Source organism: Lonchura striata, chromosome 4 (assembly GCF_050655825.1).
Source record: "Lonchura striata isolate lonStrDom1 chromosome 4, ASM5065582v1, whole genome shotgun sequence".
Taxonomy (NCBI): domain Eukaryota; kingdom Metazoa; phylum Chordata; class Aves; order Passeriformes; family Estrildidae; genus Lonchura; species Lonchura striata.
In genome coordinates, this window is record NC_140706.1 from 48596675 (window position 1) to 48609587 (window position 12913).

General features: G+C 36.2%; 1 protein-coding gene across 12 annotated transcripts in view; it reads left to right on the forward strand.

The window, feature by feature from the left end:
• The window catches only part of CENPE (centromere protein E), a 39125-nt gene that overhangs the window by 1789 nt on the left and 24423 nt on the right, over window positions 1-12913 (forward strand). For 11 of the 12 annotated variants that reach the window (XM_085579004.1, XM_085579005.1, XM_085579009.1 and 8 more), the window contains exons 5-21: window positions 828-947; window positions 1610-1691; window positions 1891-1958; window positions 2040-2111; window positions 3672-3723; window positions 4495-4582; window positions 4765-4891; window positions 5416-5535; window positions 6604-6762; window positions 7115-7259; window positions 8238-8332; window positions 8631-8687; window positions 8768-8935; window positions 10904-10978; window positions 11227-11349; window positions 11705-11839; window positions 12446-12623. In XM_085579004.1, coding sequence (XP_085435130.1) covers window positions 828-947; window positions 1610-1691; window positions 1891-1958; window positions 2040-2111; window positions 3672-3723; window positions 4495-4582; window positions 4765-4891; window positions 5416-5535; window positions 6604-6762; window positions 7115-7259; window positions 8238-8332; window positions 8631-8687; window positions 8768-8935; window positions 10904-10978; window positions 11227-11349; window positions 11705-11839; window positions 12446-12623 — 1864 coding nt within the window. The remainder of the gene's footprint in view (window positions 1-827; window positions 948-1609; window positions 1692-1890; window positions 1959-2039; window positions 2112-3671; window positions 3724-4494; window positions 4583-4764; window positions 4892-5415; window positions 5536-6603; window positions 6763-7114; window positions 7260-8237; window positions 8333-8630; window positions 8688-8767; window positions 8936-10903; window positions 10979-11226; window positions 11350-11704; window positions 11840-12445; window positions 12624-12913) is intronic. The other variant, XM_085579007.1, reaches the window with a different exon arrangement.

Here is a 12913-nt window from a genome sequence, read left to right on the forward strand (position 1 = left end):
ACTTCCTAATATGTTAAACTGATTGCAAATAAAAATAGATACTCACTTATTAATGTGGTAGATAAGATAATGCAAAGTTGTGTTTATTTTGCCGCTTTAAAAGTCTAAAAAATTAACAATTAATGACTTTTTTTTTGTGGGAAGAATATGACACTATATTATTTTAGGCTAACAAAAGAATTTCTAATTGCTCAATATTAATAAAAGTAAGGAGAAAGTGTACATTAAAACAGTGATTTCCAAAACATGATTTGCAGAGTGTTTGCTTCTGCCTTGAGAGTTTCGGGTAGTTGTTACCAGTGAAGTGAAAAGGTCACTGCTCCTTTAAGGAGCAGAGTACCCTTAGAGGGTTTATAGAAGTAAATAAAAGCAAGAAAATGTTCCTTGAGTCCATTGTGCAGCCTTTCCTCCCCCCAACATTCTCTGCCAAGGAGGCAGGGGAAGAAACAGCGGCAGCAGCAAAGTAAAACCGAGCAAGCAAAGAGAGAAGACAAGGTACACACAGAGGAAGGAGCCTAAGCAGGAAGAAAGTGGTTATGGAAATGGCATTTAAGTAGAAGAACTATTCCCACGCTTCTGTTGAGCAGTTACCTTAATTTTATAACTTCTTAGAAGTGGTATATCCATTAATGCAGCTGGAAGGAGGTGGGATAGAAGAAAAATTATTCTGTATCGTTAGATTCTAATGTACAGCAAGGATGAAGGGAAAGAAATCTGTGGAACAATATCCAAATCTTTATCTCTAGTTTAAGAATTAAACTGTATTAAAAAATGTTCATCAGTTAGTCTGATTTTTGTTTGATTTTTTTTTCTCCTTTCAACATTAGATTCCAGATAGAGAATTCCTGCTGAGGGTTTCTTACATGGAAATCTACAATGAAACAATTACTGATTTGCTTTGCGATAATAGGAAAAAGAAGCCTCTGGGAATTCGTGAGGATGTTAATGTAAGTGGATGTTAAATAATTGTTTAGCTAGTGGCACTTCTACAAACATGATGTTAAGCTCCATGTGTTACAAATTTCTGACAGATATACAGTTATTTTAAGATCTTCATATAATCTACCAAGCAGATACACTTTTCTTCTGTGATCATAGAATAACCATGAGACTAGAACTATTCAGTAAGATGATCACTATAGAAAAAGAAGTCTGTATTAACACCATCTTCAGTTTCGTTATATAAAGGTTTGTAGGAAATTATAAAAATTGTTGATTTGGGTTTTGGGGTGTTTGTTTCCCTTTGGTTCCGTTAAGTGGTCATGGTTTTGGAACATAGGAAGAAAGGAAATTTACCAGATGTATGACTATGTTCTTGTAAGAGTTACTGAGAAATAAACTCCTAAATTCCCTTAGAAAATGTGAAGGATATTTCACACAGCCCTTCTGTTTTTAGGAAAATCTAAATCTATTGTTTGATTCATGTGCCCTTAGGCAACAATTGCCTTTGACAATTTTGGTCAAAGTCTAAACTTTACCCATCACTTGTGATTAGAGTAAAAAGACATTCAGCTGTTGAATAAATACCATAATTGCTGGTAATGTGTACTTTATGTATTGAAGTGTGTTTTGGAGTTCAGTAAAATTTATTACTGTGTTCATTATATAGAGGAATACATATGTGGAAGATCTGATTGAAGAAGTGGTAGTTGCCCCAGAACAAGTTATGGAATGGATCAGAAAAGGAGAAAGTAAGTATTTAGACAATGTCAGCTGATAGCTTTAAAAAGTGTTGGTTAAATCAGGTACATTTAGAACCATGGGGTATCCCCTTGAATTTATATTCATAAACCAAAGGTTTTCAGAAAGTCTTAAAATGGTACTTTTTGTCTGTTTATCTCCAGTTTATTAGATTATAAGCAGAAGTATTCTAATATTATTTTTTGACAGGAAATCGCCATTATGGAGAAACAAAAATGAATGAACACAGCAGCCGTTCTCACACTATCTTCAGAATGGTAAAAAATGTTTCACTGTTGGAAGTGGTTTTATTGTTTTCAAAGTAGTAAAAACTTAATTGCATTTCATTGCATTTCTAGATCATTGAAAGCAGAGAACGAAGTGACCCTGCAAATGCAAACTGTGATGGAGCAGTCATGGTTTCCCATTTGGTAAGTGCCTATTTAATACCTTCTTGGAGTACAGGTTAACTAGAGAATTTGCTGTTAGTGCTTGTTTGAGAGACTAATGGTACTGCATAATGACTTACAAGAGCTTTTTGTTGTTAACTCTGACAGATGTTTCTTAAGTATAGAGGAAGACTCCCATGGCATTATCTAGAGCAGATATTCCCACCAGAGGGAGTTCTACATGAGAGTTATTCATGCTGGACTGGGGAAGTGTTATGACATTCTAGGAGCATAAGGGACTATGTCAGAGTGCTCTTGAATTTTGTTCAATACATCTTCCCTACAATTGTTTCTGACCACTGACAAGTCCAGTAAAATAACTTGTAAAATGGGTAACCTTAAATCTTCACTTATCCTCAAATTTAGTTGTTAAAAGAATGTGTGGCTTATGTGTGCAATGGCCAAAAGATTCATTTTTTTTTCAGAAGTGACCCCTCTTAGCATCTCTTTGGTGGATTACTGGTATATGAAATACCATAAACTGGGGAGTATACCTCTGGACATCTCTAGTGAAATGTTAAGGTTTCAGAAGTGTTGCAGAAGATAGATAAATATGATTATCCATAAATAATACAGCCAGGATGAGAACAGTTCTCCCAGCTAGCCGGACAACGCCCCTGCCTATGGATGGGTCCTGGGGTCAAGTGGACTGTTCCATCTCACCCCCTAAAACGTATGGTTCACCCCGCACCTCTGTCCCTCCCCTAAAACATCAAGTGCCTGTAACCCCATTGGCCCGAGCCTTGTTCCAGCCCACCCTGAAGCCCCTTGAAAAGGGGGCTTTGAGGGGCCACATGGCCTCTTGGAACTTCCTCCCCTCTCTTGGAACTTCCCCTCTCCTAGAGCATCCTTTTGTCTCTCCCCTCCTCCATCCCCTCAAGCCTCGCCACGTGCTGCGTTTGGCAGCTCGAGGCAGGACCTTTCTGCATCCCCAATAAACCTCATATCCCAAGAGCAGCCTTGAGAGATCTCTCGTCTCCATTCACCCAAACCGTCCTGGAGCAGGCAGCAATCTTCTACACAGAAGCCTTTTCTACAGCCTACTTGAAGCTACTTGCTCAGGCAAATCATTATGGGATGCCATAATGTTCAGAGTGAGGCTTTTCTTATGGTAGTTCATTTTTTTCCTTATTTCCACAATGATAGGCAAGGAGAGACATACAGCCAGCATCGGACAGGACACTAGCTCATCTCATCTAGGCTCTTTCCCATGAAAGATTCCTACAGCTGGAATTAGTAGTCAACACTTCTGTATTGAGAAACATTTATCTTTTTGTGACCGAGGGTAGAGATTGTTGCACTGTTAGTTTAAAACACTATTTGGGGTGAAATAATAGAGTTCATACAAACTTAACTCCACACCCTTATGTACCTTTGAAAGTATTGGTTGTGTGTAGTAAGCATTAATTCCAGTAATGACAGACCCTTTACTCTTTTTTTTTTAAGTTTAGTTTATTAAATTTTTAGCAGAGATTTAGAATTATGAGGGTTTTAAGTAACTTGGCTCAGAACTAACCTGTGAAATATTTAATGCATTTGCAGAACTTGGTAGATCTGGCAGGCAGTGAAAGAGCTAGTCAAACAGGATCTGAAGGTGAGTGTTAAATGAGGCTCCACTGACAACTCCTGTCAATTAACCTCTATGAGAAACTATGATAGAAAGGAAATTATTTTCTTCATGTGCTATTATGTTATTTATTGTTTATAAATATGGCCTTTTCCCCTTGGCAGGACAGAATCTACTCAGGAAAATACTATAAATACTGTGAAGTGCAAACAATTAAGTAGCAATATGCCTTTTCTAGAATTGCAGGCCCAGCAATAGTTCTGCACTGAACTAATACAATGGGGATGACTCAGTGAAGATGCACCTGTAATAACAAAATCACAAGAAGCTTTTTAGGGACTTGTGTGTAGAGGTGAAGAGTGAATAGATGGCTCACTCTTCAGTTCAGAGGAAGCATGAAGCTGCACGGAAGTGCATTGATCAGAAATAAGTGATCTGAGAGGGACACAATAGCCTCTCTTACAAAGAGTGACTAATCTAAAACTCGTATCTAAGTCAGGTTTGTTATACATGTAAATGTGGGCATTTACAAAATTTAATCAGGAAGAAAAATTGTAGTTGTTATGGCCTCAGATGTAAAAGTACTAAATGTGTTTTTTTTTTTAATTACTGTTTTATTTCAAAGCATTTTGGCTATCATAAAGGATTGGGTACTGCCTGCTGATGGGTCATTAGTGTATTAAGGTTTAACTCTTGGACAATCAATCCCTCTGAGCATACAGAAGCTTGACAGGTTGAAAATGTATCTTAATATTGTTATAAATTTAAAATAGTAATAATAAAATGTGTGGTACCTAGGTGTTCGACTGAAAGAAGGCTGCAATATAAATCGGAGCTTGTTCATTCTGGGTCAAGTTATCAAAAAACTTTGTGATGACCCTTCTGGGTAAGCAACTATTTGTGTACCTGTTATAAGATAAGGCACTGCTAACCTAAAGAATTAAAATCCTTTTTTTGTAATCTTATGTAGGTAACTGTTTCACGTAACCTGTTACCTCTAGAAAATGTATTTATCAGGTTTATGCCAAAATCTGACATTTTTTGTTGTTGTTACCTCTTTTTTATTAGCTTCATAAATTACAGAGACAGTAAACTGACTCGAATTCTGCAGAACTCCCTTGGAGGAAATGCTAAAACAGTTATTATTTGTACAATTACTCCTGTTTCTTTTGATGAGACACTCAGCACTCTTCAGGTAAAGCTTCTCACCTCTTCTCCAGCACTAGTCATTGTAGAAAGGTTTGAGGGGTGGAAAATGTAATCTGCTGAATCTTTAATGAGCTGGATCTTCTGTAGGGCTTCTGTAAACTCAGAACTTGAAATATTTTTTGTACACAGCATTTTTTCCCAGTCATCTTGTGCTAGGTGGTCTACCTAGAGCTTTCTGGAAGCTGGAACAAAGCTCCTTCTCTCACTTAGCAGACAGGAGACAACCACTCTTATCTCATTTGCCTTTTCCAAACACAGTTAAGCAAAGTCTTTGCTAGCACAAGAATGCTTTGCTTCACATTTTAGGTATAAATATCAAGCAAGGAAAACTTCACCTTTTCAAAGCTTAGAATATATTAAAAATAAGCTAATTCAAATATTTGTGTCCTATTATATGCTGCTCTTTATCTAATAAACTCCCCCTTTAATTCTGTTGGGAAATATGGGACAAAATAAGTCTTTTTAGATATTTATTCTTCAACTATTACCTATGAAAGACTGTTCTTCCAGTTTGCCAATACAGCCAAAGGAATGAAGAATACACCAAAAGTCAATGAAGTTCTTGATGATGATGCTCTCCTGAAGAGATACCGCAAAGAAATTCTGGATTTGAAAAAGCAGCTGGAGGAAGTACGTAATAAACTCAAAAAAATCAATCCTTAGTACTGATAGCTATTTGGAGACTATCTGTTTTAAACCAAAAGCAGTTAAATTTGGAGGGGTAGGTGAACTTTTTCAAGTGATTTCTGCCACTTTTATTGAAAGAAGAAAAACTGAGTATTTGATGAATAGTCTAGAGCAACTAATGATAGTCAACATCTCTGTGTGCAGGCTAAGGCTGAATGAGATCAACTGACAGAATTGTGAATTTGTTGCACCTAATCAGTAGGTTAACATAATTAAGAAATAGAAATTTCTGATGCCTATAGCACACTTTAACAGATCAAAAGAAACAATTCATATAATTAATCTAAGAAGAGATTGAATGTTCGTTAAAGATCCCAACTTCATATTATTTCCTTCCTTACTGATATCTAACTTCAGTTTGAGCTGCAGGAAGTTGCAATTGCATGAATATCACCGGCAAAACTTAGGTCACCTATAGGTGGAAGTTGCGTTTAGAAAATTAACAATAGTAACTTCTCACCAAACATTGTCATTTCTGATGTTTTTCCTTGTCTAAAAATCTATGGACCTGTGGAACAGTCTTGCAAGTCTTGTTAGACCACAGGTGATAATACATAAACACAAGAAAATAACAATGCCAAATATACTGTTCTAGTGCCTTAAATCAAATAATGCACTTTCTTATTGCAAATTATAAATATCCTTGGAGAATTTTTTTTTAATTATTCCTTATTTTTAATGATAATGAATTTGCAACATGAACTTGGGAGTATGTTTCATATCTTCTGTGATAGCAGGTAGTGAGTTATATTTGGAAGAATGCTCTTTTTATACGTAGAAGAATCTGAGGCTGTATTGTTTCTGGAAGTTTTGACCACTTTTAAATACTAAGTCTGCAGTGAAAACGTAGACTAAACTGTCAGTTTCATTCCTCAGGATTAAATATTTCTCTTCCATACTTAAAGAAATGTATGTGTGTAGTTGTTTTTAAGTATCAATGATTGTGTATCTGTTGCAGGAGTGGTTTCTGCTCTTAAGATGTCAGTGTGATTAATATTCTCTTTTTGGAAGGTGTCTTCAAAAACTCAGATTCATGCAATGGAAAAGGACCAACTGGCCCAGCTGTTGGAAGAAAAAAATTCCCTTCAAAAAGTACAGGAAGACAGAATACGGAACTTAACTGAGATGCTGGTGACTTCTGCTTCCTTTGCCTCAAGACAGAATGTTAAAGTAAGCTCCTGTTCCAGATCTTACCTGATAAGTCTGAAATTCTTTGCAAAGGCAACGTTACATACATAGGTTTATATTGATCATGAAGAGTAACTATGATGGGCAATTTTCACTCTTTTTTTTCATATTTTTAAAGGGCTAACTTGTAAATTAACTTCTGTCAATTCTATGTTGCCTTGTGGTGAACAGACTGCAAAGACTTTTTTGGTTTCCAACTAATTTTGAGGAAACTGCAAAATACTGTCCAGTTAACTGGTGATGCAACTATGGATGCAGAACTAGCCAGAGGCAACATTTACTCTCTGCCTAGTAGTTTGGCTTTACCACTTTTTCTGTAAATACTTTTTTAAAGGCCAAGAGAAGAAGAAGAGTTACTTGGGCTCCTGGTAAAATAAACCAGGCAAACGTGAGCTTTTTTGAAGACTTTGAAAATGCGATGCCGACTGAAACAAAAAAAATGAAGTTGTCTCTGCCAGCAGTACCAGATGTGGAGGATTGTAAGTAACTAGGTGATCTTTGAGGTCCTTTACAACCCAGACCATTCTGTTTCTTTTTCTGTGAAATTCCCGACAAATAACTTTGCAAGCATTGCATTACATTTCCCAAAGGGAATAAATTGATCCTTTGAGAGCAGAAATTAAAAACCAAAATAACAAGACGGTAAGTGTTATTCTGCACACTTTTCAACAAAAAGTGCTTCTACTACTTCAAATTGCCTGGATATTGAGTTTTTAATTCTTTAAACCAAAGGGGGAGAGCTGTGAGGTAAATGGCAAGGTCTATAAACACTTGCCATGCAGCCTACCCACACCCCCTAGTTTTTTGGGAAAGTGTTCTTTAACACAGACTGTCCATTTCAACTCATGTTCTCTCCCATTAAAATGAAGAGGTATATGTGTGAAATCCCCAAATCCTCAAGAATAGAAATTGTTACTCAAAGATGAGATTGAGACAGAAATTCAAGGATTCATACGTGGAGTGAACTGAAATTGGAAAATAAATTTTCTAACAAAAGTCAACTGAGAACAAGAGGACAATTTAGTAGTATTGTTGTGGAATTACATCCTACATCCTTATTACCTCTTCTGTGAAACATGTATTTGCTTGTAGGTGGATTGTTCTGGGCTCTTTTTTTTCTGTATGGGGGTGGGGTGCTTTTTTTCCCTTAAATCTTGCAGGTTACTGTTGAGTGGTTCTTTCCTTGACACTCAAACTTTTCCTAGTCTGTAATTAAGTATATGTTCTGGATTTGGTTTAGACTTCATTAACTTGTGATAAGATGGCCAACATAAGTATATGGATTGGACTTCACTGGTGTTCCCTTTCATAACAGAAAATCATGAAAGTCAGAAGTCTTGCTGTGGTTTTGCCATTGAATGATTTGTTTCCAATGTGGTAAAATTATTTGATGAAGAAATTCTTGATGCTCAGTTTAAAATCTACTGGTGCTTCTGTTAATACACTTTTCTTTTCAGCTACCTTAGAGAATTCTGGGTATGAGAGCCATTGCCTGATGGTTCCTGATCAAACTTCAGAAGCAGAATGGATTGCTGGTCCGAACATGAATTGGGTAACAACATAATCTGTTTTGACTTTCTGATACTGCACATATTGATAACATGCTTCTCAGTAAGATCAGCTTTACTCTTCTGTAGAACACCAGTGTTCTGTGTCTGCAGAATTATTGAAAATGGTTAGAAAGTCTCTTGCCATCTCTGTGAAGCTGTGGTATGAGTTTGTGGCAAATGATAAAGTCAACTTTGGTCTTTAAACAGGATTAGCTGTGTGAAAAGACAAGCAACAAGGAATAGAATACTCCACTTACTTGATCTTGTAGATCTGCTAACAGAGAGTGTTCCTTTTTCTAGACCCAGAAAGACTTCGAAGAATCTGTGCAGCTCTGTGAAGCATTAGCACTAGAAAAGGTAGATCTATTCTGAATTCTCTAGCAATAAGGCTGACATTGCAGCAACAGCTTCTAAAGCTTCTTGTGCCACTTCTTTAGGATATTGCTGTAAATGAGGTCAACATCCTGCAAGCTAACTTCGATAATCTAGTGCTGGAAAATGAGCAGTTAAAATTGGAAATAAATGAACTGAAAGAGAGACTGAAGGAAAAAGAAGAAATAGATGAATTTGAAGCCCTGGAAAAGCAAACACAAAAAGATCATGAGGTAAGGTGCACTGAAATAGAGAGATATGAATTCTCTATGCTCAAATGCTTTCTGGAGTTTATTCAGTGTAATAGCCTTGAATGTTGATTCATAAACAGATGGTGTTATAAGCTACATTCAGCAACAGAATTAATGAAATCAGGCTTTAAACTGGATGTACTTGGAGTGTAGAGTTCAGACAAATTTTTTGAGAGTTGCATACTGAAGCCTGGTTAAACGTGTGTATAAGTATCTATATGTTATTTTTATAAATGTGTGATCTGAATTTCACTCTAGACTTCTGTGCGGCAGTTGTTTTGCTGCTTAAATACATTTTAGTACTGTTTTGAAGTTTAAATATGGTTGCTAAACGGTATTTCCCATATTTCTTGTGTGAAACATCTTGTCTTACATTCCAAGATAGCTCATTTTGGTAATCCATGGACTACATGAGCATTAACTTTTAACATGATTCATCTTAGTCATTAAATTATTTTAAAATAATAGTAAGAATAGTAATAGTAAAATCAAAACATCGTATTTTGTGCCAGGAAGTCACAAAAAATGTGACGTTATCTACTAGATAACTTGGAATATAGGAAATGCTAACTTTCCATTCTCTTCACTCTTTGTGTGGTTATTGGAGATGTTCCTTGATAATCCAAATGTTTATGTTCTGATTCTGTAGTCTAAAATACCTACTACTTGTATTAGGTTCTACCTACCTAAAAGCTGGATTGTGAAACAAGTTATGGCAAAAAGAACTCCAAACAAAACCAGTAATTCGAGGTCTTGAGATGTGGGTGTATTGTTCCCTTTCTTTCCTGATACCTTTGCTGGACATTACTTGTGCACATTAGTCTGTGTAATATCTTCTGATCATGATACCCATGTTGAATTTTGTTACATCCTTTTGCATATTTATTTCAGGTTACAATTTAACAATGTCACTGCTCATTTGCATTGTGTTCCCTACAATGATTTATGAATATTAAAGAAAATGGTTCCATAAAATATTACCATCTAGCTTGTATTTAAGATTCTATTTAGAAGACTCTTTGTATGCTAGACTGAATGTGCTGTCTTCCTTAGCTAATGTTTAGCAAATCCTAAGTTACAGTTTTCCCTGCAAAGTTCTTGGGTATCTAATAGCAGATGTAATGTCTAAAGTAGCTTCCATTGCAAGAACTATTTTTTGAATTATTTGCTTTCAGATATCTGAAAACAGTTAATAAAATCTAAGCATTTATTGATAGCCATGTAGTAGATTACTTATAGCAATACTGAAAGGTCACATACTTCACCAAATACATTAGATTAAATATATCAGTTTCTATAGGTAAACTACATAGGAATTCTCACAGCTTGTTTTAAAGCTTTTCACTAATATTAAATTTGCAGATTGCATCTTTTTACCTTTGCTTGTGACTATACATAAGTACTTGTAGATGAGTGCTTATTGTAAAAGTTTTCTAACAGAGACCAAAAGAGAGAAATCTAAAAACCTCCTATCTGGTCGTCTACTTGTGACCTCTTTGAGAGAATGCTAATAAATGTGTTCATGGCTTGTTTTGCTTCCGTTTTGGCACCTTCTCATTCCTGTCAGTGAATAGATTAAATAATAAATATCTGCACTGTGTCATAAAAAGCTGCTTAACGTGACTAGAATTTGAAGTGTTGTATGTGTACAATTTCTGCATTAACTGCTTTGATCACATTGCTCTTGCTTCTCAAACTATTGCAGATTAAATTGTACTTGAATCCTTTCTAATTACTGGGGAGCTAAAACAGAGCTTTGCATCTCATATATCCATTTTGAAAGAATATGTAGCATCTTGCTTTGTAGCTGTTTAAGTAGATGTGTGAGTATATACTAATAAAAAATAAAACACAATAGACCTGGCTTGTTTTCATGGTGTTGGCAACTAAAACTACTGGTGTGGGTGCTTTCTAACATCCTCTGCAATTTTGCTTTAATTTGCTCCACAGATTCAACTAATGCATGAAATTACCAGCTTAAAGAATCTAGTTTCAAATGCTGAAGTGTACAATGAGGAACTTGAGGTGAGCCTCTCCATGAATTTACAGGTAGTAAGACTTGTATGAAATGTGCTTGGTTTGTTTAGCTTGAAATACTATATCTGCTGAGGACAAGCTAGACATGATTGTGCTTGGGTTAATCTTAGCAAATATTAGGAAGATGTATCTAAGAAACACAAATGCTTTCTGTGTAGGTTTTGATAAATTCTGACCTGAAAAACCAAACTGAGCACTCCAATCTTCTTTGCCTCTTTCTCCCCTCCAACTTTTAGGCAGAAATAAATTCCAAACTGGAACAGCTGAAAGAGAAAGAGAACAAAATAAAACTATTACAGAATCGTGTGGAAGAACTACAGAAAGCAGGAGGGGAAAAAAAGGAGACATCTTTTGCACTGGTAAACTTGAGTTTTCTATTGGTTTTAGAAATTACTTTGTTTTTTTGAGCTGGATTAAATTTAGGTATAGCCTTGATATGATGAACATCTGCTTCCCTACAGGTCTTGGGAAATTGTGTTTTACAAAATTTAAAATTTTAATTACTACATATCATACAGCAGTACCCTGGGGAAGTTAAGCTATGAGAAATGCTGCTCTTTCTCCAATCTCTCAAACAACCTGCTACTCTTCCCCTTAAAGTAAACTTACTTAGTTTTCTAAGCCTGCACTTAGATTTTAACCACATTAAAATGAACTCATTTACTTTATTATGGCTCTGTCGATTTTTGCTTCTGTGAGTGTTGTCTTTTTCAGGGAGATTGTGATAAACTAACTGAAGAAATTCAGCAGCTGAATAAATCCCTCTTAGATAGTGAAGCCGTAGCCTTGGATGCCAAAAAGGAATCTGCTTTTCTCAGAAGTGAAAATCTGGAGTTGAAGGAGAAGATGGCAAGTACTTGTTGAACTGCATTTATAGTTGTATCAAATATCAAATGCTGTTAAGGGCCTGTCTGCTTCCAGGCTTGTGAAGAAGACCATCAGTGTGGTGGAGCACTCATCATTAACTTTCTCCAAATACTCTAAGTAATACTTATGCAGTTTGTGGAAAATGAGTCTCCAGGAAAGAGATAAAAAGAAAGTAAAGGCTTTTTCCATAGGAGTGGATGGTTAGTTTTAGTTTTACCAGGAGGGAAAGAGAGATTAAAGAAGCAGCCTTTAGTGCATTATTAGGATGTAAGACTTAAGACCCAATTTTACCAGAGAACAAAGAAAAATAAGAGATGTGGACTCAGAAGTGGGATGGAGCTTACTTTGAGCTTTGGAAGAGTAAACACAAAAGAGTCGCAGCCATTATGGCCCTGAACTCTAAGGCAGGTTTTGTTAGAGGACTCTGACAGGAATACAGTTGTTAAGTTGTGCCTTATTCTGCCATATTTATCAATGTCAAAGCTGGTCAGAGTGACAACAGAAAATGTACCAGATGCATTATTTAAATGTCAAGTACGTAGACTTTTATTCTGTGTGTGACTTGAATGTTGTATTGTTTTCCTGAAGAATGAACTCTTAAATAACTACAACCAAATGCAAAAGGATGTTCAGTTATATCAAAGCCAAGTAGAAGCGGGAAAAGCAAGTTACCGAAAAATGCAAGCTGACTTGCAGAGAGAGCTGCAGTCTTTATTTCAAGAAAACACAAGACTAACTTCACTGATGGAGGGTAAAGTTCCAAAAGGTACTGTTCCAGGTGGTGCCTTTTCCCTGCTCCCTCTCTCCTTCCTTTTCCTTGTAATGGTGGGAGGATAGGCAGGGCTATGGCTCTTGTCTTCCTCAATGCATGGAGGTTCTGTCAGTATAAAGCAACCAGGATCTGGTATTGCTGGCATGGAGTAACTACTTGAGCATTTCCTTGAACATTCTGGAAAATTGCAGCTTAACAGAGTGTTTTGCACAGTCAAGTTAATCAAGGCTGTTGGAGAGAATCTAAAATAAACTGGAATACCAACCTAAGAAGTACTGACAGAA